Source organism: Sturnus vulgaris, chromosome 17, assembly GCF_052056855.1.
Source record: "Sturnus vulgaris isolate bStuVul1 chromosome 17, bStuVul1.hap1, whole genome shotgun sequence".
In the NCBI taxonomy this organism is placed as follows: domain Eukaryota; kingdom Metazoa; phylum Chordata; class Aves; order Passeriformes; family Sturnidae; genus Sturnus; species Sturnus vulgaris.
In genome coordinates this window covers 5,988,724-6,014,919 of record NC_142259.1, presented here as the reverse complement: position 1 = coordinate 6,014,919, position 26,196 = coordinate 5,988,724, and the positions used below count along the sequence as shown (strand labels likewise).

At 47.7% G+C, this 26,196-nt stretch overlaps 1 protein-coding gene across 4 annotated transcripts in view; it reads left to right on the top strand.

Moving 5' to 3' along the window:
• The first annotated feature begins 5,660 nt into the window (after nucleotides 1–5,660).
• Nucleotides 5,661–26,196, top strand: part of NKAIN4 (sodium/potassium transporting ATPase interacting 4) — a 50,132-nt gene continuing 29,596 nt past the window's right edge. For 3 of the 4 annotated variants that reach the window (XM_014873927.2, XM_088174783.1, XM_088174784.1), the window contains exon 1: nucleotides 5,702–6,040. In XM_014873927.2, coding sequence (XP_014729413.1) covers nucleotides 5,987–6,040 — 54 coding nt within the window. In that variant the 5' untranslated portion in view covers nucleotides 5,702–5,986. Of the gene's footprint in view, nucleotides 6,041–26,196 lie in introns of all 4 variants that reach the window. The other variant, XR_001402918.2, reaches the window with a different exon arrangement.

The following is a 26,196-nucleotide window of genomic DNA, read 5'->3' as shown; positions in this document are numbered from 1 at the left end:
GCAGAAAAATAGCTGGGTTTGTGTGTGTATGTGTTGGAATACCTTTGGACTGCATGTTCCATCCCCTCCTCGGGTCAGGACACACAAACGCCGGCTCCTGACACCACACACCCACACTGCTGCTAATGTCCTTCAAAAGACATGCTAAAAGAAACTCTTTATTGATTTCTTCTCCATCACATCACTTGAGACTTGTTAAATTGGCTCGGGGAAGTTTGTAATTATTTGAGGGGAAAGAATGATTCCTAAGCAAATGGGGAAGCAGCTCGTCTAAATGAGAGCACCCTAAGCCAGTGCCCGAAACTGGAGACTGCTCTCACCCTCCAGGCTCTCTTTTTTGTCATATCATTTGAGAAATGCAACTGTTGCATGGAAACCTTGAATAATCACTTGGTATCAATACCCAGGGACCTTGGCAGCTGCATTGAATTACTCCTTGGTCACAGTGCCTAGTGAAACTGCGGCTGGAAATGTGGCTGCAATCATGCCAGCTACTCGGATTGCATGGCTGAGGTGCTGGGGTGTCAGCTGTGCTGCTCCTGCGGGGGTTAACCCTTCGGGCACTGCCTCCTCTCTGCTCCAGGCTGTGCCTGCTTTGTCAGGAATGCTGACACAGAATCATAGAATATCCTAGTTTGGAAGGTACAAGGATCCATCAAGCTCCTGGTCCTGCACAGAACAATCCCTTCAAGTGCCTCAGAGCATTGTCCAAACACTCTGTGAGCTCTGCCAGTTTTGGAGGCAAGACCACTTCCCTGGGGAGCTTTTCCAATGCCCAACCATCCTCTGGCGGCAGAACCTGTTTCAAATATCCAACCTAAATCTCTCCTGACACAACTCCATGCCGTTCCCTGGGTCCTATCCCTGCACATGCCATCCCCAGAGCTACTATGGCACTTGTTTGAGCAGCCTTTCTCAAGTTCAGTAGTTGTTACATGTTTTTGGTCTCCAGACCAATAAGATAGGTGGGGAATTTCAGTGGATGAAGGAAGATTTTCAGTGCTGCTGCTCGGTTGAGGTGGTCTGTGCCCCCTCAGACTAAAAAAAATGCTGGCAGCTTCCAGGGTGTGTCTGTCTCAGTGTTTTTCCTTTATAGCTATGGAGATATAGAAAAAAGAGGATTGTAAGAGGTTGTTTGTGGGATGTAATGGCAGAATTACCACATTAGCAAAGCTGTAAAGGTGTGAATTTGAACCTTAACTCCAGTGTAGAGGTAAATGGACGCTGCTGATGTGTTTGATCCAGGGGAGGAACGATGCCAGTCAGGTTTCCTTCATACAGGCCTTGATCGCACAAACAAGGCAGCTGCATCAGCCAGATATGGACAAACTGTTCACCTTGCTGTTACTCTGACGTGCCAGAGAACTTGGGGAATCTGCCTTCCACCCCTGCCATCCTCCACCTGCTCATCAAAGAGTGATGGGAATTTGTTGTGCAGCTCAGCAAGTTAATATTAGAGAATTACAAATGTGAAATGCATTTGATGGTGGTGTAAAAATGCCGAAAAGCCCTGATTAGGAGCTGCCTCCCCCCAACATTGGAGACTTCATAGGGATCAGAGAGAAAATGACAGATTTCACACAGCAGTTCTGATGAATTTTACAGATCGCCCTAAGCTGCTGGGAAACCATTTCAAAGCGTAAAAGTCATTGAGAATTTTTCCTTTCTTGTGCAGTGATGAGAACAATTTCTGAAACATTGTGCTTTGCTGTCACCAGGCTGTTTTCCTCAGCAATTAATTTACCAGGCTGCAAAAGGACGGGAATATCAGTGTGCAGCTCCTCTGGCCGTGACCTGCTGAGGGTGTGCCACTGTCATGCTGCTCACTTTGGGCTTCTCTGCCTCTCTGGTCCCTCTGGAGAGAAGAAGGACATATCTAGGCTGTTGCCACCTCTCTTGGGTCTTCTACCATGATAGTCTTGACTTCAGCTGGCTTCAGTCCCAGAGCAGCAGTTATTAGCTCAGGGTAATGGAAGGTTTAAAAAATTATAAGTTTAAAATTAGAAGGTCAAGAGTTCTTGTCCTTTTTTTCATACTCTCTTTCTAGCTGGTTCAGTAATCTTTCTCTAGGTTGAAAGTCTTCAACAAGACACATGGGACACATCACAGAGTCCAGTTTTTACAGCCAGGGCTGGCTGCCCAAGGGGACTGGAGGCAAACTTGGGTCACCAGCAGTTAGATCCTCTCCCTGCATCCAACGTTAGTCTTGAGGAGACAGGAGAGAGTCCTTTCCTCCTCCCATGCAGGAGGATGATTTATCCTAATTCAATTGTATATTTTAAACTTCCACAGTGTCCTGTGGCAGGAAGCTTCACAGCTCACCCACCTTGCATGTGAAGACTTCCCAGTTTTCATTTTGGATGTGTGTGCAGGAAATCCTGCTGTGTGTAGTGCTGAGCTGCCATCACTCAGGCTACAGGCAGTGGGGCTTACTTGTAATTGTGACACAGAAATAGGATGTGACATGCCACCTTGGGAAGGCTGCTGTTTGCCCTGGAGCAGGGGAGCAGGCTGGCTGATTAACTCCCGGAGCAGTGGGACAGGCACACTTTGCCTTTGGGGTGTGGATGGAAAGGTTGGAACACTCTGACACCACTGTGTTTGATCAGACATCTGCACAGACACCAGGACCCAGCTGATGTTATTAAAATGGAGAGGAGGTGGATGAAAATGAAGTGAGTGGAATAATGCACCCCATGGTACCGTGGGATGTAAGACCATCTCCAGCCTTCAGCAGCTGTGACAATTACAGGGTTTGGCTGTGAAGAGACACGTCCCCAGCTAATACTTTTGGCCTCTGCTGCTCCTCTTGATCTGTCAGAGTGAGGAAGCTGCAGGTATTAGAGATAACAAGCTGTAGTAAGGTACTGCTGCATTGTTTCAAGTGTGCTAACTTTGTTTCTTCATTTCTTCTAAGGTAAACCTGTGGTTTCTCCCAGAAATGTGGATGTAATCACAACAAGTCCCACTGTCTGAGGTTAATCACCTCTGGCAATGCAGCTGGATCCATGCAACAATACATTTGCATGGGAAGAGGTTCCTGATTCAAACACTGTCTAAGAACAGGGACATTCAATCTTTGGAGCATCATTTGAACTTGAGGATATTTCCCATCCCATTAAGGGATTCCATTTCCTCCATGAAGTCAGGATGTGCACCAGAATCTTAAAATACAGGCACATCCTCAGGAATTAAAGGAGGATAAAAGAAACAACCAGGATCTCTTAAACATCCCTGTGGCCTGGCATTTGGAGAGGGCTGCAGTAATAATTGCTTGACCAGTTCTTTGTCCTTGGTCCTCTCCTGGTGGTGAGAGATGCAGCTGCCTGTGACTGCCTTGCTCTGTGTACACGTATCCCTGTGCACCAAAATCCCTGCTAAGAATGCCTCAGACCCCATCCAGAACCCCTTCATCAGAAGAAATCCTTCTTAACATTCAGACTGGACTCTTGAAGCAACATTTCATCCATCAAAAGGCGAGGGTGAGTTTATACTTCAAGAAATAAAATATTCAGGATACTGACCAATTTTGGTTTTCTTTCTTTTTTTTTTTACTAAATAAAAGTTGTAGTTGGTTTTATGAATTAAACTTTCAAGGTAGATGTGTGGTCCTGCAGCACTTGTGCAGGAATTCAGATGGTGAGGTACACAGATAAGAAATCATATGAATGAAGATTATAATATCAGGCTCTGGGAGTTTTAAGTCTCTTATTTGAAATGCAGGTTGTGTTATTCCTGTGGCCTCACCCTTATTAAAAAGCTCAGGATAGTCTGTGTTTTCCTTCACATGCATGTGGAGTCCTAGCCAAGGCATGCTTGCTTTCTGCACAGCTTATCAAGATAAAAGTGCAGGTGGAAAAAATCCTATTTCTGTCAAACTTAGCCTTTCAGCAGCAATACCTTTTGCTGTTTCACACTGTGTCTCCTTTGCAGTATAACTGAGCTGGAAAATAGCAATGCCTACAGGAGGTTTTTAGAAGCAGGAGGTGGAACAAGAGATGCAGAAAACCTTAAGAACAGGCACAAAAGCCAGGTTCTAACCTGTATGGCTGTATCCCAGCTTTCCCCTGCTGTTCCCAGCAGTTTCCAGAGGATGTAACAAGTCCAGCCTAACCCCAGGCTGCTTTTGGCTGACTTGAGCTCCTGTTCTAATTCTGATGTCAGTTCCTTGACCCTACAGTGCAGAGTGAGACTTCCCTGTGCTGTTTGCAAGGAATGTTTTATCTGCATTCATGAAAAAATAAATTGATCTTTGCTCCATTGCCTTTTCCACTCAAAATCCACCTTCTGAGGAATATGAATACTGCCAAAACTTCCTCAGTCCACAGTTTTCTGGGTGAAATAAATTGATTTCTTCTCTAGATGTTTCTTCTCTGGGTGTTTTCCTTTCACCTATAATAAAATGTGTTTTATTGTACCTGACTACATTAATTGATGCCTTGGTTATGCACAGTGCACAGGTCAGGTAATCAATATATTTTACCATTTAAAACCAGAAGGATTTGTGATCAATTCAGAGTCTGCCTTCTAATCTCAGGTATTCAGACTTTGTTTGTTTGTTTGTTCTGTTTCTCCCCGTGGCTGATGTGAATAACAATAACGTTGTTAATACAAGGTTTTAAACATTCCTAGCGCTTGAGGACCAATCCTGCTTCCTTAGGATACAGGCAGGCAGTGTTTTCCTCGAGTGAAATGATAGAGCTGCTACGATTTCAGCTGCCTCCTTCTCACCCCACTGCAAGGAGCAGCGGGCTGTGCCTATTCAAAATGAGAGTGGAGCTGATCACTGCTGGGGGGGAGTCACACCCTGCTTTGGAGGCAGAAATGAAACCCTGACTTGCTTCAGAGGAAGAAGGGACAGCCAGAGGCGACAGAACAAACTGTTGTGCAGACGCTGGAGCCACCGGAGATTGCAAAGAGACGACCTTGTCACCAGATGAGGCTCTCAAAGCTTCTTATCCTGTTGTGCTGAGCTTAGCAGCGAGTCTGTCCCAGTCACGGAGTGGGTGTGTGACCTGCTCCTCAGGCCGGCCAGCGTGAGCACAGGGGACGCTGGCCATGAGCTGGTGCCCTCTGGATCCTGCTGCTCCTTCGATGGGAGCGACTCGGGCATGTAAAGGAGATGGCTGTGTGCTTGTGGGTTTGCTCTGCTGTTCACAATTAAAGCCGACTGACTTGCTTTTCTACAGGTGCAGGGTACAGCGAGTGATGCCTACATGGTGCTCAGATAGAAGCACTTTTCGGAAGTAGAGCGATGCTCTCCTACTTCCCTCCGCTCCCACTTAGCTGGGGTTCCTTTCTCAAGTCTCGGTATATTTTAAAATACCCCCAAACGTGCATTTTAAAGAATCCTATGTCTTACCGCCCTTTAGGAGCTTTTCTTCCATGTGCACCCTCTCTGACAAATTCTATGGGAAAAAATCATTACGTTTTAGGTTATTTTGGGGCTTCATAACAGTCGGGGTGAACACGCCAGCACCTGCACGGGGAAGCATTGTGGAAAAAGGCGAGGATCTCCACAGACGGCGTGCCCTGCACACACACACCTGGCCAGCACAGCCCTCTGTCCCAGCACGGACCGATCCCTCCCGCGTCCGGCCAAGGCAAAAAACGAGGGGCAGCCCTGTCCGGAGAACCAGAGCTGCCCCCGCCTCCCGGGGGAGGGCCGGGGCCGGGGCCGGGGCCGGAGCATCCCAGCGCGCCTGCGGGGGCCCGGGGGGCGCATCCCGGCGTTGGCGGCAGCCCCCGCCCCGCCTGCCCGCCCAGCCTGCGGGACGGCAGCGCTGCCGGAGCGTTGCCCTTTTAAGCTGTGGCCCCACTCTCCTCCTCCCCGGCTCCCGGAGGGGCTCCGGCAGCCGGCACCGAGCGAGCGACACTCGGAGCGACCTCCGAGGCGCGGAGGAGAGCGGGCAGCGCGGAGCCCCAGCGCGGCGGCGGGGCCGCGGCCACCGGGCTGCCCCTGCCCTGCCCCCGCTGCTCGGGGACCATGGGATGCTGCACCGGCCGCTGCACCCTCATCTTCCTCTGCACTTTGCAGCTGGTGAGTGGAGGCGCTCGGGGTCGCGGGGACCTGCGGGTTCGGCTCGGCGGGACGGGGCCGGGAACAAAAGCGCTGCCCCGGGCAGGGCTGCGCTCCTCCGCAACTTGGAGGAGCAGCAGCGAAGGTGGAAGGATGTCGGGCTGCGCTCCGGGAACGCCGTGCTGCGCCGGGGGGGATTTACCGATACTTAAAACTCAGAAAAGAGAAAAAGGGGGGAAAATCCCCAAAACAACCAAAACGACAGAAGTAGTTTTCAATTATTAAGTTATAAAATAAAAATAAAACTTATAAATTATAAAATAAAAATAAAACTTATAAAACACAACTGAAAAAAAAGAAGGAAATTACTCCGTGAGAGGAGTCCCGGCGGCTCGGTGGCGATGTTGCAAACCAAACCAAACTTCATACGTGCCAAAACCCACCGGTACCTTCAGCCTGTTGTATGGAAACGTCCACCCACATCCCACCCTGGCCACCAGCATCCCACCCTGCTGGGGTTTGTGCTGGCTTGGAAGGAATTGTTTCAGACCTCCTCGGGATGAAGTGCTTAGAATGTGCCTATTAATACGCATGTATTTATGTAGAAATAAACTCCCCAGTGTGCACAGAGAGCGGTCCCTGGTGGGCACGGGTCGGTCCTTGGCGGGTGCGGGTTCCTGGTCCTTATGACATCTGCACAGATGATAAACAAAGGTCTGGTTGTTCCCTGAGTGTCTGCGCATCCAGGCTGGATCTGGAGGGTCCCCTTCTTGTCAATAGCTAATGGGCTCCAGGGCTCCTCCAGCCTTAAAAAGGAAATGACAGCATCTAGTGTTTTAATTTCATTGACTTCTCCCCAATTTGCTTTATTTTGGAGCTTTAGCAGTGCGCAGGAAAGGGCAGGCTTCCTGCAAAGTTCTTTTGAATAGTTTACTGGTGCCAAGGGGTGAGTTTAGTTAAAATTCTTTGTTTTGGAGTTGGGTGCTGTGGCAACGTTTCTTTTTCTGCAAAGAGTCAGGGAACAGGCACAGGACTGAAGGTGGGAGAGGAAAACTGGGAACCTGCTAGTTTTGAAATGACACCCATCAGCCTAAAATTGAAAGGGAAGACGGTGGGAATGCACCCCTGTGAACCAGACTAGCACAGTCGGAAGATGAGTGTGGAGGATTTGACTCATCGTTAAACAAAATGCAGAATAGAAGTGATGGGGTTTTCTTGCACAAAGCGTCTTGCTCAGCATATTTATGAGTGAGTTGAATGGCTGGGGAGTGTATTTAGTCTCCTGGATTATTTCTTTTGATTTTTCACCCGTGATCACACAAGAAAGAGGCTGCACCCTGTATTACGTTAGAAATTGGCGTCTCAGCACTCACTGTCTCTTAAACCCATCACTATGTCATCCTGGTCTAAGCACACACTCACACACTGGGGTAAAAAAAAAAAAGGAGGGGAATGAGAAAAAGAAAAAGCCATGAGCTGCTGGTGCTGTTCTGATTTCTGACAAGCGTGGGAGTTTTCTTGTATCCAAGATACAGGGACAAAGAACCCCCAGCATTTTATTTTCCTTAAGACCCTCCTCCTTGAAGAAAAGAATCAGTTTGGCTCATTCTTAAGCAAGTTTGGATGCCTCAGCCATAGCAATTTCCCATGGCACTTGCTGGGTGAATTGGTAGAGCTGGAAAAATGTGAACTATGGTGAGGGAATTTCTGGAGCTGCACTCCAGTGGGGGTGAGGTCAGGAGATTCTGGCCAGTTCCCAGCAAAGCTTGGGTGAGAGTGAGATCCAGCATGGTGCTTTTTTATTTACTTTATTATTTAATTAAGCGAACTTTGTCTGTAAATCATCACACCACTTCCACATCCACACGGCTGTGACGTGCAGGACTCGCTGCTGCCCAGGGTGGGCTCTGCTAAGACAAAACACTGAAGCAATCAGGCCAAGATCATCAATAAATTATAATGACGTGAACTTCCTTTGTTCCTCTCATGTCTCTCTGCTCAGCTTCATTTGATACTTTGAACCCTTCACAGCCTTCCCTGTTTGTTTCCAAGCTCTGTGTCTCCCACTGCTGAAGTCCCAGGGGTGAAATTCTTGTCTTGTGTGGACGTTTTGCCTCTGACTTAAGTGGGGAGAGGATTTCGGTGCTGGGATCTCCCACATCAGTTCTGCAGCACACCTCTGAGATCTGTTACATGTTCTTGTGTCTGTTCCTCAAAGCTTCACAGGGCTTTTTATATAAATGATGAATGGAAACGTGAACAACCCTCAAAAAAAACTCGAATCAGGGATCTGAGCTGCAATGCTTCATATATAGATTGTTTTATTATTAGGTGCAAGGAGTTGAGTGAGCGTGTGGGGAAGTGTTTGCACACTGCAGTCTAAATGTTTCCCTGGGAAAAAAAAAAAAAAAGGCAGAAAACAAACAAATTCATCATTTGCAGTGTGTGCTCCCAAAGAAAAAGTTTGTGCTCCAGCCGGAGAGCAGAACAACGTGTGAATTGAAGGAGCTGCTACACAAAGCGAATACCAACGAGCTCCGGAGCCCCCCACGGGCTGAGCCTCGTGGCACAGGGAGAGGAGGAGAGCAGTTCGCATCTGTCTGAAGCAAATCAGGGCTGACTCCCCAGCGGTTTGCTAATCAAGGGGGAAGGGAAGGCTGTAGTTTGAATAAATAATTTGCCGTGTTCCAATTTTAGATTATTGTTTCCTTGAAGCGTCCACGTTAGGCTCGGTGCTTTGCTGAGCGGTGCTGCGGGGAAGCTGCAAGAAGGTTCTGGCTCTCCCTCCCTCTGTCCTGGTGTGCATCCTTGTCCCTAATCCTTCCCTTTTTCCCAGTCCAGCCCTACCTCCAGCAGCAGTTTGGGTGAAAGTTGGCCCAGGTCAGGGCTACTCTGCAAAAGGGCTTATCCTCAGCCATGGATGGCGTGGAGGAGGATTATCAGCAAGGTGGTGGGGTGTTTTTCCAGGGTTTGTGATTCCCAAAGGGGTTGTCACCTCTCCATTCTTGCTTTGCCCAAACAACTCTGCCATCCAGGAGCTGTTGTCACCTACAGCAAACCACCTGCCCTTCCTCATCCCTCCCAACCTTTGGGCAGGTGCACATTAAGAAACAAGAGCAAAGTTTAAATGAGCCATATGCCTCCCCAGGAAAAAATCATGAGGTTCTCTGTCAGGGACCTTCTGTAGTGGGTTAAGAAATGCCCCTTGTAGGAATTGGAACTGCAAAAGGTTTGCCAAGGGCAGGATTTCTGAACCCCAGTGGAATGAGGCTGTCACACCCACCAGTGGGCTGGGTGGCTCCTGGTGAGGAGCCACAGACCAGGGCTGGGTCTCAGGCAGGGTAGATATTAAATAATCATTGATTTGCTGCTTTCCTCTCGGCCAGTGTGAGATTGCACCCAACTGGTGAATTTTCTGGAGCACTAAGTGCCTGTGCACCGGAGGCACTATGTGAATTTATTTCCACTGAGCATGGAAAAATTCCCTCACTCCCCATGCCCTGTCCCTATAAATCAAACAACTGTAGTTTCTTTACATTCTGTCCATGGATTGAGAGCTCAGATGCTGAGCAAAGCCTGGAGACAATTTTACAGATACATTATAAATCCCCCTAGAATAACAGCTTCTAATGGAAAAAGTGACTAATACTTCAAATGAGCACAGAACAAGGCGCCCTGGGACGGGACTGCACATCGAGACTAACCAAAAGTAACTATATACATTTATTTATTTATTTCCTCGTGCTCTCTTTCTGCCTTGCTCCTTTCTTAGTGATTTCTTTTTAATCTCTTACAGAAGAGGGTGACCAGTTCTGGAAGCTATTTGAAACCAGCACAGATCCTTCTCTAAGTACTCTCTTGAAGTGGTTGTATTGGTTTGATCAAGGCATAAAATGATGCAGGGCACTTGAGGAGCGAGGGCAGAAGGGGAGTGTGGCAGACTGGCAGTGGGATGCCATGGAAAGGCCGGATCTGGGCAAAAATGAAGAGGGATTTTTTACAAGGACATGTAGTGATAGGACAAGAGGAAATAGTTTTAAATTGAAAGAGAGTACGTTTGGATTGAATTTTGGGAAGAAATTCTCCCAATTCACCCTCTGTGAGGGTGGTGAGGCCCTGAGAAGCTGTGGCTGCCCCTGCATCCCTGGAAGTGTCCAAGGCCAGGTTGGATAGAGCTTCGAACAGCCTGGGACAGGGGAAGGTGTCCCTGCCCATGGCAGGAGGTTGGAATGAGATGGGCTTTAAGGTCCCTTCCAACCCAAACCATCCTGTGATCCTGACTCTGTCACTTGATCCATCAGCACCCGTGGGCTGCAGGGGAGGGTGGCAGAGCACGTCCCTCTCCAGGGAGAGGAGGAGACAGGATTGCAGTGTCCGGGGGCAGTGGAAATGACTTGGGCTGGAGGTTGGGAGAGGGGAGCAGGGCTTGTCTCTCCCCTCGTCTGCAGCTGCCTCTGGAGCCAGGGCAGAGTCAGGCTGCCCTGAGGGAGCTGTGAGCCTGCACAGCTGCCGTGTGGCTGAGCACAAAGCCTTGGGGGGAAGAGCAGGTGCAAGGGCAAGCACAGCGTCCCTTTGCTCATCACACTGCTCAGGACCCCTCCAAAATTACCTTGTGCTCTCCCCAGCTGTTTATCTTCTCCATGGCTTATGCTCAAATTCTAACCCCTCCAGGGAAAGGGCCATCTTTGGTGGATGTGCACAGCACCCAGCTCTGTGATGGCTCAAACCTATCCTGAAGTCCTTGAACAATACTCCAGGCTAAATAATAATGTAAGACTAAAGGCTACGTTTGACAGATGCTGTCTTCTCCATGTCTGGAGACAAAGGAAAATTAAAGCTGTGCCAATAATAGAGCTCGTCAGCATTTTCCACTGAAGCTGACTTTCAGTAGAAACCTGGGGATTTGACTAAATGAATATTTTCATGAGAAGTATCTGCTTTCCATAGACAATCCTGACTTTTTCTCCTAAGTTTTAGCCAGAATATCTTGGCAAAAAGTCAAAAATGTGCTGGCAAATGTTTGCTGTGCTGGCAAACATTTTTAATTTTGGAGTGGTGGAGCTTTCCTTACAAAAGTTACATTTTTGTATGAGATTTTTCTTTTCTTCCCCCGTTTTCTCCTGAGCAGCTGGAGTCAGTACCCTGCAGCACAAGGGAAGAAGAAGGGAGGAGCAGTTTGGGGTCTGTGTTTCTGACGTGCCCAGGTCTCCTGGCTCCCCACATCCGCCTTTCCTATGGTGGTGCTGGACATTGCAGATGACTCACAGGAACTGTGTCCTCTAACCAAACCCACTCAGACCAGGAATGAAATTTGGCCAAAGCCAAGCCAAAAAAGCAGCTGAGGGCAGAGGGTGGTGTTGAAGTTAACTGGGGTTTTATTTCAGCTGACACAGTGTCTTTGTTGACCACTCTGATTTTTCCTGGTCACTCTCTGCTCCTTTGGCTTCCCCTTTTCCTCTCAGCAGAAGAAGAGAAGGAGAAGTTTTCCCTGATGGGGACCCTCTCCCTCTGGCTGGTGTGGGGTTAAGGGAGCTGACGTTGCTCCATTGTGTGTTAATAATATATGGAAACTCGGATCATTTTGGCTGGGGTGCAAAGTGGAGCTCTTCCAAGAATCCGCTCCAGGGGCCCTCAAGTATGAACTCTTGGAGAACAAACTGGATAACAAAGGCCAGATTGTGATCTCTTTTCCTCCAGGAAAACCCTGGACTAGCCCATTGCTTTTTGAGCACTTTAAAAAATGCTTATTATCCAGTGAGCAGCAAGTGCCCCAGCTGTAGCATTGCCTATCCCATTAACAAAACGTTGGGTTTGAGGTCAGTAGAACTGAACCTTTTCTTGCTTGTTAACCCCCCCCTAAAACCAGGGATAATTTGTGATTTAATATTCCCTTTGTCCCCATTCCTCCTGTAGTAGATGTGATGAGCACACCCAACTGCACAGGTTGTGTCTATGTTTCAGTTTGGTAGAAAGAGAGTTTTCAAGCAAGTGGAAACTTTTGTCTCAAAAGCAGCACATTCTTCACCCCGTCCCTGTCTAAAGAACGTGTGGAGGGAAAAATTACATTTCTGGGCAAAAAAAGGAAGAAAATACCCTGGCATTTGGTAGTTTGCTGAAAACGATGGGGGTGTTTATTGTGCCAAACCCCAAATATTCTGAACTTTTACAGAAGCTTGAAAACACTTCTGAAAAAAGTCTCCCCAAAAAGAAGTTGGTTTGTTGTTGTTGTTGTTTTTTTCATTGGGGTTGTGTACCCTGGATGTTCTCACCTTTCAAATATCTCTGACATTATCATGGCTCCCCCAAACCCAGCTCATGGTGGGATTTAAGTAGAAAAGTCCTCAAAGGGAAAGCACAGGTTTGGGTGTTGCTCAGGGTGGTGCTTTGCTGCAGTGACTCATCTGTTCACAGAGGTTTGGGGTATTTTTGTTGCAGAAGGAAGCTCAATGAATAAACGCCCTGTGGAAATTGGAATCTGAGATGTTTCATAATCGTTCCAGAGTCATAATATTACCTTAAAGTTCATGAGATTTCAGACTAAGAATAAACAACTTCTGCTTTATTTGTTTATTGAACTTTGGTAAGAGTCAGAATCTTAATTCACCTTCTTCTTGCTAGGGATAATAGTAGGGATTACAAGAGTATGGATTAACAGGAGTAGAAAGTTGAGAATCAGTAGTAGTAAAGTGATAGTAGAAGAGTAGGTGGTAATAATAGGGAGGAGAAAAACTGAAATTATTGAAATATCTGGCAGAATTCTCTGAGATGATGTTTCAGCAGAGTTGCTGCTTCTCACCAGCATGTCAGAATTGTGCCTCACCTTGAGCACAGGAAAGTCAATGGTGGTGTTACTCTGGCTCCTCCTGCCTTAGCCAAGCCCTGGCCCCACATCTGAGAGTCCTTGTGAAGGGCAGAAATTTTATTTTGCTCTGTGTTCTGAGGCTGCACAGACTATGGAGGAGCGAGCAGCAGATCTCTGCTGGGGCAAGATCAATATGTCCTCCCTTGACTTTGCTGTAGCTCATTAACATCAAATATCTTTTCCAAGGGGTGCTTTTTGGTCTATTTTCCACAAGGACTAAATTGCCATTTTTGTGGTGTCTGTGGCTCATTCTTAGCACAGCTGCTTTTGTGTCAGAACGTTGGACACAAATATGTTGTTTATCAGGGAAGCACACGTCCCAGATTTTCTCTCAAAGGTGAGAATTCATGGAAATCAGGAGCACAGCTTTTCTGATCTCCTTTCCCCCATCGTCCATCAGGTGCTGCTTGGGTGATTCCAGGTTTAGTAATTGAGATGTCAGATTCCCTGACACCGTTGGGCTGAAAGGATGATGGTGTGGAAGTGGTGACCTCAGCTGCCATCTGTGTGGGCCTAATGAAAATATACTGTGGGAATTGGGGCAACAGCTTGTCTTCATCACCTGCTCGAGGTGGGCAGACGTCAGGACTTGCTGTGCCAGCTTCCTTTGCCACCTCTCAGTCACTGGCCAGCCCTGCAGGCAGCTTCCCACCTGCTCCCCGGGCTCTCTCTGGCCAGTAAAATACCTGCTTTCTTCCCTTTTCCCTTTTTTTTTTTTTGACCCTCCATTTTTGTCCTCCAGTGCTCAAAAATTAAGAAAGCCAGAATCCCCAACGTGTTGTTTTTAACCAGTGGAGCAAGCACACAGATGTGTGCCCAGCCCTGATGTTCAGGACTGTGGGAGCACAGGTTGCCCCCCGTTTCAGCAGCAGAGCCATCCCAGTGCCCAGTGCTGGGCTGGGAGGGCTGGATGTGCTGTGCTCTGTCCTTGTGCCATCCCTGTGAGCTGGGACATCACTGACCTGAGGTGAGAATGATACAGGACACACTCTGCCCTTCCTTGGTGAGCATTTGGCCAACTGGGCACCTGGGCTAAGAGGAAAGAACAAGAATTGAACAGTACTGAGTTCAGTTTCATTTCTCCTGAAGTCCTGAGACCTTATAAAAATTGATCCAGGTGCTCAAATGAATACACAGTTACAGCAAATAAACAAAACCTGGGAAGATGCCTCCTGTGACACCTCTCAGGGGACCAGGGACCTGCCTTGTGTCTGTGGTGACCCTGACAACAGCCTGGGACCCATTAAAGCATTTGGTGCTGATTTATATTTTCCAAGTGCTGTTCCCTGGGGATAGTTCATCTGTGAGCACTGTTTCATATGAACAGGAAGGTGAGATAGAGGACACTAAAGAAGGGGATGGAGCATTTTATTACCCACACACAACTCATAAAATATTGAGTGTAGCCTTGCATGGCGTGTTCTGAGTGCTGTGGTCATCCATCATGGATAAACAGGCTCCCCACAATTAACAGCTTGTCACTGTCTATCTTCTGCTCCACCTGAACATTACCTCTGTAGTAACCAGAGCTCAATCTCAGTACCAGCATGGTTGACCTACTTGGAGATCAGGAGGAATCTTTAGTCCTGGCTTTACTCAGGTTTGTTCATATTTAGGAAGTTTGGATGTTAGGCTACAGTACTACAACAAGAGCATTGTCCTGCATGTTAGAAATGGCTTCTTTGAGTTGAGAGTACACTGGGTTCTACTCTCAGGTCTCCAAGCAAACTTCTCCTCCAGCTGAAGCTCAGCAGATGGATGGTGTTTTTGTGGAGGGAATGGGGTAAGATCTTTGCTTAATATTACTGCTATGGTCCAGATATTTGGGAGAGTGTAACTCCGTGCTCTGGGGCTTGGGAGCAACGTTTCCTTCTTTGAGAGATGCTGGATCACTGATACTCCTTTAAGAACTCCCACTTTGGTGGAAGCACCACATCAAAATGCATCTTGAACCAGGATGTACTCATGGGCACTTAAAACAAAACAAAAAAAATTTTTTTCTGCTTGCCTGAGAAGGAATTAAAGGAATTACTGAGTGAAGCTGGCTAGAGGAAAAAACTCCTCTTGAATCCAAGACCCATCTCAGCAGGACAAGAAAGAGCTGGCCTGGCCTGACTGTCTTGGACCTTCATTTAAGGTCATTTGCTTCAAGAGAACTTGGAAGTGGCACAGACCACAGATAAGTGGTTGGCAGCCCACAGGTTCACAGAGATAAGGACCAGGCCCATGGGCTGATGAACCTCGTGGAGAATGACCAAGATCCTGAGTCCTGAGTCTTGAGCAGACTCCCAGAACCTCCCCAGAACCCAAAACACCTCTGAGGTTCTGGGCCAAACACCTGCTGTTCAACTGCAGCACAGAGCAGCTCCTGCAGCTGATCCCTGGAGGATGATGAAGGGAACATCCACATCTCTGGCCAGATTTGAGGACTGTGCATTTAGATAACTTGCATGAATATCTGAACTACTGCTTGCTTAGCCAACATGAACCCAGTTCCCAATTCCCCATGGCTGCTGGTAATGTGTTAGCAAATTTCCATGTGGGAGATGGGAATGGGCTCTGGCAGGCTGCTGGCAGCCCTGGCTCTGGCAGACATCACTCTTCTTGTGATATCATTGTGGGAAAGGCAATACACCTGCTTACATTGTGGATGTACAGAATTAGGGGAGAAATCTGATTATCCTAATTACTCAGAAATGCTAAATATGTGCAGAATACCGTTTGGCTAATTAGCCTGGGAGATTGCTGGCTGTTCAGCAGGGAGCAGAGCGGGTGCTGGGAGAAGTGTGATGGGAGTTCACAGGCTGTTTTGTGCCCTTTGCTGTCTGAGCATGTGGAGAAAAGTGAGCTTGGATGCTTGGAGATGTGATTGCCAACCTTAAAACAAATTAAAAAGCTGGGAAAGTGCAATATTTTTTTCAGATGTCTGACACTTTTTAGGATTGTGGGTCTCCAAGTTTCCCATCTCATTATTTTGAGCAGAGATATCCAAGGGAAGGATGAATTTGCCTTACTGCAAACAACTGGTGAGAGCCCCTGCACAGCACCTTCTCAGAGGGATCTGTCCTACTCCTTGTGCTGACACAGGCACAGCTTCAAATGTTCCTGAAGCCTCAGGAAGCCAAGATGTAGTTGGTTATCGGAATGGTGCTGCTTTATTTGTATTTAATAGGCTCATCTGCACCACTGAGGGGTCTTGTGGCCCCAAACGTGGCCTGAGGGGTCTTGTGGCCCCAAACCTGGCCTTTTCCCAAAGGCACAGAGCAAGTCAGGCAGATGCTAAGCAGGATGGAGGGTGGTTCATGTGGTTAATCCCCACATATCCAGATGCAGAGAACCAGGCTGGCTCCTCCAGCTGGACATAGATCCACCAAGGAAACCCTGAGGGAGGGCTGCAGGGAGGCTGGGACAGGTGATCTGCACAGCTTGGTGTGTCCCAAGCCAACAGAGCTCTGCCATCAGGTCAGGGCCAAACCCCAGATTTTCTGGGTATAATCAGTGTCCAAAACTCAGTTCCATCCATCTCTCCCTGTAGCTGTGCTTCCCCATATCTTTAAATAACCCTGCCTGGCTTTTATTCCTCACTTAGCAGAGATGAATGTCCACTTTCAGCTTTTCTGGAAAGGTTTCCCTTCCTGCTCCTGCAAGCTCGGGGTCAGTCCTGTGGTCAGTCCAACACAGCATTAGCTGGGCACTTCACTGGGAGAAGTTACAAAACATTTGGGCCTCCAGGGCTGCCACTGAGACAGCTTAAAGCTGAGTTGTGTGACATGAGAAAGAATAGATAGGGTGATAGAAGAACTCTACCATGGCTTCAGACAATAAAGACTGTGTCTCCCTTGTGATGAATAATGGCTCTTTGTTTTATTCCTTAGATGACAGGGCTGTTAGAACTGCTGAGAACTATCCCAGTGCTAAATATATGGGTGTGCAATAAAGGCTCTGCAATCCATGAACTGAGAGTGAATGGATACTTGAGTGAATCATTTCAAGTAGAATGAATTTCTGGAGCAGCTCACAGTGACAGGAGCTGGTGGGGCAGTATCCTGTAGGATGCTTTCCTTGCATGAGATGTATCCCAGGTTTCATGGCTGCCAACTTTTTTCCCTCCTGAGGCCTCCCTTGGCCATGTCAACTTCCTCACTCCCAGTTTTGGCCACTAACCTCTAAACAAAGGGCATTTCAGATGGAGCTCCAGGGTTTGCCGCTGAGACACTGTCCAGATTTTTCCATCAGAAATCCCAGAATCCCAATCCTGGCACACTCAGTGGGAATGAAGCAGTGAACCCCAGGTTCAGCTATAGGCCAGAGCTGAGAGCTCATCAGAACCCATCAGAAATAGGGTCCTTCTACAATAAGGAGGAAAATGCTGCATGCTCCTGCTGCAGTGTCACCAGGCTGGAGGAAGAGGTGAGGCACAGATGTTGTCACTGTCTGGAGTCACCTCTGAGTCCTGCCAGATTCAACTTCCTTGAAATTACTTAATGTAGCTGCAAGGATTTGAATTTCCATTATGTGGATTAGCACTTTTCTATTTTAGCTAATCCTTGCAGTCAGACCCACAAGTAAGAAGATCAGAGGACTTGGGGGAAAAAATGGCCAGGAAGTTTGGAGTAGGAGCAAAGCACAGATGCCACTGTTCCAGGGAGGAGGAATCATCTCACACCTCCAAGGAGAGGTGTGGATGAAGCTTTGCTGTCACAAGCTAACAGAGGACAAGTCTTTGTCCCTTTCTATGGCTGAAGGAGGCACAAGAGTCTGTGGGGGCCCCATGGGTGAGCTGCTGGTTGGGACTCAGCCCCTGCAGGGTCACCAAACTCTTGCCCTATGGAGACACGATCACAAAGATTTGCTGCAAGTGAACTTTGTTCTCCAGAGCTGCCAGAGAGGCATCCATTGACCAGCCTCTATTTCCAAAAGGAGGGGAAAGTGGAAAAAGAGAAGGAAAAGAGAAATTCAGCTTTGCTGTTGAATAAACCATGAGCCATTGAGGAGCTGCAGCAGGGGAGGGGCAGGGGCAGCACAGAAATGAGGGGACAAAAATGTCATGCGAAAAATGAAGCGCAGGAGGGGCCTGGCCATTGTGTGACACTCCTGGAAACTTGGAGAGTTGGTTGGTGGGAGGCCAAAAGATGTATACAATAAAAGAGAGACACTCGAGTGGACTGAAAATGCAAACAAATTGGGTAGCACAACGGAGGAGATAAATTATGCTCATAAAATAAACAATGGCTGAGTGACACTGGATAAACAGTTACATATAATAACACCACTGTTGGTCCCAGCCACCCTAATTGGGAGGCTGGGCAGCATCCGATGAAAACTCTGCGTTGCACATTTTCCCCTTCTAATGAGGAAGGTTTTCCCTCCCCCCTGGAAGCCTCCTCCCCCCAGTCCCATTTAGCAGCAAACTGAAAGGCCTGGTTTCATTCCACTTTCCCACAGCAAACTCATCCTGGCAGGAACTGCATTAAGGAGGACAAGTAGAAAATGATAATAAATTGAGGACTTGCTCTTATTTCACCTTGTGACAAATCTATCCAGTGGGTGACTCAGGGAGGGTGATAAGAGCATGGACTGGGCTGCTGCTTTCCTTTTGGTGCTTGGTCATGTGGAAAATAACCCCATTCTAGCCCTCACTCAAAAGGGCTTTCCTTTAAAAATAATGCTTTTTAAAAGACACTGAATCCCTATTTACCCTGTTGGAAAGCCAGCAGCTCGCCTCCATCAAAGTGAACGTCATGGCTCTCATTTCATCATCCCCTTGGGCTGAGGAGCAAAAACAAAGAGCATGCAGCACCAAAAGTGGGGTGGTCAGTGCTATCAGTGCCAGTGGGAGAATCTGGTGAACCTTAGTGGGTTTTCAGCATGATTCTGTATTGCTGGTAAATCCCCGATGAGAATCTTTGGTTTTGCTGAGCTCCTCTCAAGTGTAGCAGGAGCCACAGTGGTGCAGGGGACAGTGGGCACGAGAAAACCACAGTGACTTCCCCCACAGCCACTCTCACGCTGTGAATCCCAGAAAATCCACCCTGGAGCCCTGATTCCCAGCACTCAGAATGTTTCACAGCAGAGCTGTGCTCTCAGCCTTCCGTGACTGCCCAGAGCAGATTGCAGTTCCCCTGAAAGAGGGAGGCACATCTCAGGCTCAAATCGTGCCTAGACTTTCTGCCAGCTCCCTCTTCAGATATTTATTGATTAATCTGTTTGAGCACTTTGTGTGTCTCTGTTTTCTTGCTTTTATTTGAGGAAAATAGAGCTGGGGTTCTGCTCTGCAGCCTGCACTGCTCGTGGGGAGGTACAGCTGAGGAAGACTCCCAGGAGGGGCTCAGCCTTCCTCACCTCTGAGGGACCATGCTGAGGGTGCTGGTGGCTCCTGAGATGTGGGTGACAGCTCAGAACTCATCTTTGATCACATAAAATTGGCTCTACCTCCTGAGACAGCTGGAAAACTGGAATATCCCTATTTTGCATGCCTTGAGGGAAGCAAGGAAAGCCAGGGTTTTTACCTGTGATTGCTAAGGTAACTAATCAATTGCTTAAATAGGACTGATTTTCTTCCAGAGAAGCAATCAGATGATGAAAATCAATAGTGATTGATTCATTTTCCATCCACTTCTTAGAGGGAAGTTCTTTGTGGGGATTGTGGTTATTGGAAAATTCCTGCAATACCCCGAAAGCCTCTGACAGTCCCTGTTTTGAACAAAATCATCGTTTTCCTGTTTGTTCCAATTTAAAACTCTTCCTGTCAGAAGCATTTTACTGGAACCAGAGGCTGAACTGCTAAATGTTTTTCTTGTCCAAAATACTATTTTCTTCCCAGTTCTTTTTCATTTTGTGCTCTGATGACAGGCCTGGAAATTTGCTGGTACATTCATTAGAGGAGGATTGGTCGGTATTTCTTCACTGGTATCTATTTTTCAGCTGACAGAATGGCTACATGTTTTTTCAACTATAATTTTTCATTTTGTCCTTTTTTTTTTTTTAACTGATATAAACATATTTTTGTGTTTTGGTTGGGGTTTTTTTTGGATGATTAAAACCCAGCTGTCACAGTATAGGTCACTTTATATGATGACAGTGTGGATGAAATGCAAACAAGCCATTTGGTCTTTTTGCAGCCCAGCTCCTAAAATACTTCCAGCTTCTCATCTGGGGGATGCAGGCATGGGAATAGGGGGAGTTCACCTCTCTGTGCTGAGAGTGTGGCAGTGATGGGAAAGGTGAGAGGCTGGGCTTGGTGCTGCTGTCATTATGGGAAGTTCCATAACCCCACAGTGGCAGTGAAGATGCTCTTAGTGCTGAGGCAGGATTATTGCTGTGGAATGTTACAGAGGCTTTTACAAGCGGGACCCAAGTCTCCAGCAATCCTCTGTGGGAAACAAGGTTGTTATTCCTAATTCACTGCATGGATGGGAAGACAGAGAGTCCCTAGCTGTGCTGGAGGCTTGGTGGAAGGAGCAGGAGCAGGAGCTGCTGCCCGTGGCATTACAGGGAGCAAAAAGCATCACATGGATCTGCTGGCAGGTGAAAAGGGAAAGCTGAAAAATAATGGGAACTGCATCCCTTTGGCCTTACGTAGTCTCTTCCTCTCACCCCCAAATTGACAGCTAGGTGCTAAGAGCACTTCTCTGTGTCCTGGTGGGGTGAGAAAGCCTCACTGTATGAAGAAAGGGTCCATTTGTACAGTAATTGCCAAGGAAGTCTCTGGGTGACTGTGCTGTGTCCCCTCCTGCTTCAGGCTGATTAGGATGAGCTTTCCTTCAAGGAGCAAAGCTGCAGCACGACCGTGGCAGATCCCAATTTCCTAGATTATTAATAATAACAATATCATTTTCTCTCCCCTATTTCTCACCCACCCTGTGCTTCCCTTTTAATGAATTCTCCTCTCTTGCTGTAGACTCTGCAGTGACACCAGCCTGATTTGTAATGTAAATAGGCAGCCCAGTGTAAAGGCGACCTGCAAGAGCACCGCAGGGCTCTAATTATAATTTTCATTAAATTCCTTCTGTTTACGAATATCCAAGCAATCTGGCATTGCAGCAGAAGCAAGAGGAAATTAAAGCAGTGCTACCACTTAGCTCCAGTGTCAGGGAGCAGGGGCCCAGCTGTCGAGCAGAAACTGAAGCAAGGCTCCTACAGACAAAGTTTTGAAGAGTTATTTCAGCTTTGGCATCTTTCCTCTCCCAAGCTTTTCCCCCAGTTGCAGGGCTTGCGTGCTTTTCCTGCAGAGGATCTGGCTGGTGCAAGTGTTTTACACGTGATCCATTAGTGACCTAATTAAGGGGATCAGCTGCTGGAGCTCCCAGTGCCATGTGCAGGAAGGAGCTGGGGGAGAGCGGGCGCTGAGCTGAGCAGGGTGGGAGCTGTGGGTGCAGGGATGGGGACAGAGCAGGGACCTTTGGCTCACAAGGCCCTGCAGGGTTCCTACAAAAGTCCAGCAGCACAGGGACCCCATGTGCTGGGAGCATCCTGTGGAGCTGCTGTGGCACTGACCTGTGTGAGGTGGGGCTTTGCTGGCTGTGCTCCATGGCCACCAAAAGACTGCCACCCTCATCTTCTGCCGGATGGAAAAAGGGCTGCAGGTGACTTTCTGCAGGTGTTTTGCCTTCAGAGAGGCATTTTTGTCACTCAGGCCACAGCTGACCCTTCCTGAAGAGGAGATGCTGCAGGTGCCAGCCGTGAGTTAGATTGGCAGGGGACACCAGTGAACATTTTTGTTCATAAAACCAAAAGCAAGGGGTGGTCTCAGTGTCACTTGGTCACAGAGAGTCTTTCTTAGGCTGTGTGTGGACAGGACAGAGGGAAAACTGAGCCTGGCTTTTCGAGCTTGCAGCAAGAGTTACTGCTCCCTTGGGGAAACTGCTAGTGGTATATTTTCAGCCACAATTCAGCTTTGGGGTAAACAGCAGCCAAATAAAATTGCAGTTTGCAGTAAGTGCCTATAAAACAGCAAAGAAAGACGGAGTTTTTTTCTAAACTGGGTGAATCCAGCTAGTGTCTCATGGGCTTTATACACACTGAGAGTTTTGGTCAGACCCCTGAATAATTTAAATTCTTTCTAGTACACTTGAGAGTTCATGGGATCTCTGAGCTCTCCGAACTCTGCTGCTCTCACACCCAGGAGACTCCAGAAGGCTTCACCAGGAGAAGACAGGCTGGGCAGTGCTGGCCCAAGCAGTGCTTCAGGGCAGCCTTGTGCCTTCTGTGTCACCCCTGTCAATGGTTTCCCTTCTCTGTTAGCAAAGCAGATGATGCCTAGGATTGCAGGTCAAAAGGAAATAGGTTGTATTCCCTAAACACAACAACCCCTTGGCTAATTGTCAAGTATTTTCGCTTTTTTCCCTGCAATCCGTTTTCATGGGAACAAACCCAAATTTCAGATAGCCTTCATGGCTGAGCAGAGGCAGGGATCACACAATATACAGCCCTGTTGGTAGGGAATAAATCTCTCTATTAGAAAATTAAATTCCTGCTGATCTCCAGCACTGCTCTGCCTCACAGCCTTTGGAGAGTTTAGATGGGTTCATAACTGGTAGCAGATCTCCAGAGGGAAATGGCTGCTGAGTTAATGGCACACATTTAATATATATTATTTCATGCAATGGGAAAATTTGTGCTCCTGGTGGGAGAAGTTTCCCCCAGAGCTGAAGCTCTCAGCCACACCAGGATGCTGTCTGGGGGAGAAGCTGGGATGTTTGCCCAGGACCAGCAGCATGAGGTGGGATAAGATAGCTCAGCAAGTTCTTCAACAGGTGAGGGAAAGCCAGGAGTGTGGAGCCTGAGCCTGGGCATCTGGGTGACAAAAATGTCAGGCACTTGTTGAAGAAACTCACTGGGTTTTATGTCTGTTGTAAATGCAGTCACATCCCCTTCACCCCAGTGCCTCCCCTCTCTGTCCCAAAGCTGAGCCCTGAAACTGAGGGAGGATAAAAACATTGGTGGGGGCCTTAGAGAGAAGAACATTGTGGGCACAATAGATCAATTTAATTATGTTTGGGGAACTTAGGCTGGAGTGTTGACGTGGGTTGCAAATAAAACAAGTTTGTCATTCCTGCCACAGTGCTTTTCTGCCTGGATCACAAAGGCACCTGCTCATTAATTTAGCCTGATTGTGCTCTCAGCAATCAGCAATCACAGCAGTGTGCAGAGCTGAGGTGCCATCAGGAGACAGGAGCACAGGGAACACAGCACCTCCATATCCAGTGCTGCCTGCATCCCTGGGCTCTGAGCCCCAAGGGGAGATGGGGTCCATAAAACCAAACAGACCAGAGGCTGTCAGGGGTGCAGAGCACAAACCTCATCACACATGTGGCTGACTGATTTGGGAGAAGTTTAGACAATCCAGAGCAGTAATTTTCATAAGCATTCCTCCTAGGAAGCAGTCTTTTTCCCAGGAGCTGGATTCTGAGCACCATTCAGAACCTCAGCTACTTCACTGTCCTGCTGACCCCCCTGCTGAGAAGGTTGTGGATCAGGAGAGAGCACCTGGGGATGTGCCATGTGGCAGGGACCACGGGCTGGGGTGTCCTGCTAGAAAAAGTACTGCCAGCTCCTGATGTTTCGCCAGTTCCGTGGCACAATCCAGCACTTGGAGTAAAAAGGCTTAAGAGGTTTGCTTGGATATGTGCCTCAAATTGTTCCAGGGGAGGTTTAGTGTGAATATGAGGAACAATTTCTTCACCCAAAGGGTTGTAAAGCATTGGAACAGGCTGCCCAGGGAGTTAGAGTCACTGTTTGTGGGGGGATTTAAAAGACATTCAAATGTGGCACTTGGGGACATGGGTTAGTGCTGGGCTTGGCAGTGCTGGGGGAATGGTTGGGCTCAGTGATCTTGGAAGGCTTTTCCAACCTAAAGGATTCCATGATTCTGTGAATTGCTGAGCAGAGCTGGTGGCTCTCAGATGTGCTTAGGAAACCTCAGTCCTCCTGAAGCCAGAGCCTCAGCTCCAGACACCAACAGCCTTCTGCACTGCTCAGTGCCAGCCTCATGCCTTATGTTCAGCAGGATTGTGCCTTCCCTGGAATGCTAAGCAGCATTTGGACATGTGGGACTGAATAATGACATATCTTTGCAGCTCAGATGTTTCTGGGAGGCTTTGGCAGCAGAAAGCTCGGGACTCAAGGTCACAGCAGTGGCACAGCATCACTGCCCACACACAAAATGATGCTGGGAGGGGAGAACTCGGAGGTGCCAGGCCAGGGGGAATGAGGAGGTGAGGGCTCAGCACTGGGATGTTTAAGAGCAGGATGCTCCAGGCTTCAGCAGAGAAGTTGTGATGAGCACAGGGAGGGTGTTACACCTGCCCAGGCTCTGCACAGGATGGTTCTGGGCTGGGAGAAGTCCTGACCATGCATGTGGCACAAGGCAGCCTAAAAGTTGTGTTTGCTGGAGTGTGATGCCCAGGAGCAGCCAGGCCCTGCTGCAGGGAGTGACCTGGTGTGGGACCACGATGGGGACTTCCCTGCTGCCCCGTGGGACCCTTTGGCAGGGCCAGCACAGTCACCAGTTTTCTTCTGAAATATAAATGACTTCAAGGTATCAGCCCTGCTGTTGGAGACCTCTCTAATGTCTGTGTGAATAGAAGAGGGTTCAGCAGCTCCTGGGGAGAAAACAGACCAGAGGAGCAGAGGATGGGGCACGCTGTACACAGTGGCCAGTGACCAAAGATGCCCGAGAGACCAAGTGGCAAACACAGACCTCCTGTGCAATTAGTCTCTTGACCTCTGTGCTGGGGAGAGGGATGCTGGGAAAGGAGCTGTGGATCACAAGGCCCCAAGGAAGGTTTCCTTGACAACACTTACTGAAGAAAAATGAGATTTCATGAATGCAGCGGGTGTGAGCACGTGAGAGGCTGACTCTGGGAGAGACAAGGACGTGGCACCTCACAGAACGAGCCCCTCTGTTTGGGGATGGGAATTAATGGCTCACTGAGCTGCTTTTGCAGATAAACTTAATTAAAGAGCTATTGCAACCATTCATATTTATTTAGAAATGCGGCCACTGTGGTAAAAGCAGACATTGTTTAATTGTTTTTCTACTCACAGAATCTTCTCCACTTTGAATAAGCATTGGAACAGAAGGGAATTTTTTTTGCTCACTTCTGGCAGTTTCAGCACACAGCAGCTTGGGTTTAGGATTCTTTAGTTCTAGCGTTGTCCCAGCATTTACAAAGTCAAAGGAATTATGTAGAAAGCTGTGTAGAATTAAACTTTGTATCATAATAGTACCAATATATTAATAATAATAAGCAGCAGACAGGTTTAGTATTGCCAAACTTAAACCATGTGGGAGAACCAAAAAAAAGATGTTTGTGTTCAAAAACTAAATAGATATATTTTTTAAATTATACAATCTGAGACTTTTTCTTTTATTCCTGCTGTTTCAGGTGGCAGGATGTAAATTTCCATCCTTGTATGATGCCTCATAGGGGCAGTAGCACTGAGACTTTGCCATGAGCTCAAGCCATCACATCTCATGGCCAAAATACTTCAGGAAACCAGTGCAGGATTTTATTCAAGAAAAGGCCTGTGACCTTCCCCAGTGAAAGCTCTGATGGTGTTTGCACAGCACACAAAGAAACAGCATCTTCTTAAAAAGCGAAGCCACTTGGCAGGAAATCAAACCCTGGATCAGGGCACTGGGATCAGCCAGGAGCCCAGAACATCATCCCAGCACTGCAGTGGGGACCCAGGGCTGCAGCTGAGGCTCTTGCTGGGTTCAGGCTGGACAGACAAGGGGTTAAGTGGCAAATTTAGTCCCAGTTGAAGCTGGAGGAGGAGCAAGAGCTGGAGGAGTCTGTGAGGCTGTGTCCTCACAGCACTTAGAGACAAGGAGTAGCAAAAGAGTTTTCAGATTGTTTTCTTCTAGGTCAAGTGGAAAATTGCCTGGGTTTCTGGGTAAAACATTTTTTTTTTCTCTTTTTTTTTGGTGTTTTTTTTTTTTTCAGCAATAGGATCAGCCTTTCCCATTTGTTCCCTTTGTTGCATGCTTGGATATTTATTTCTAACATTGCATTTTGAAAATAAATCTCTTATTAAAACTTAACTTGGAAAGGTTAAAGCAGGTTTGCTTACAGAAACAGATACAAATGGATGTGTGACTGTACCTTTTGTGGGGTTTTCTGAGCACCTTTCCTGTGTCTGTATGAGTCACGTCAGCATGTCTTGAGACATTTTTCTTTTGTGTCCCAATTGATTTCAGAAATGCAGTGAAAGACACAGATACAAACCAAATAAGATTAAAGGCTTTAAAAGCTTAATAAATTAAGAAGAGCACATCTAGCTGATAACGTGGCTTTGATAGTAGGCTATA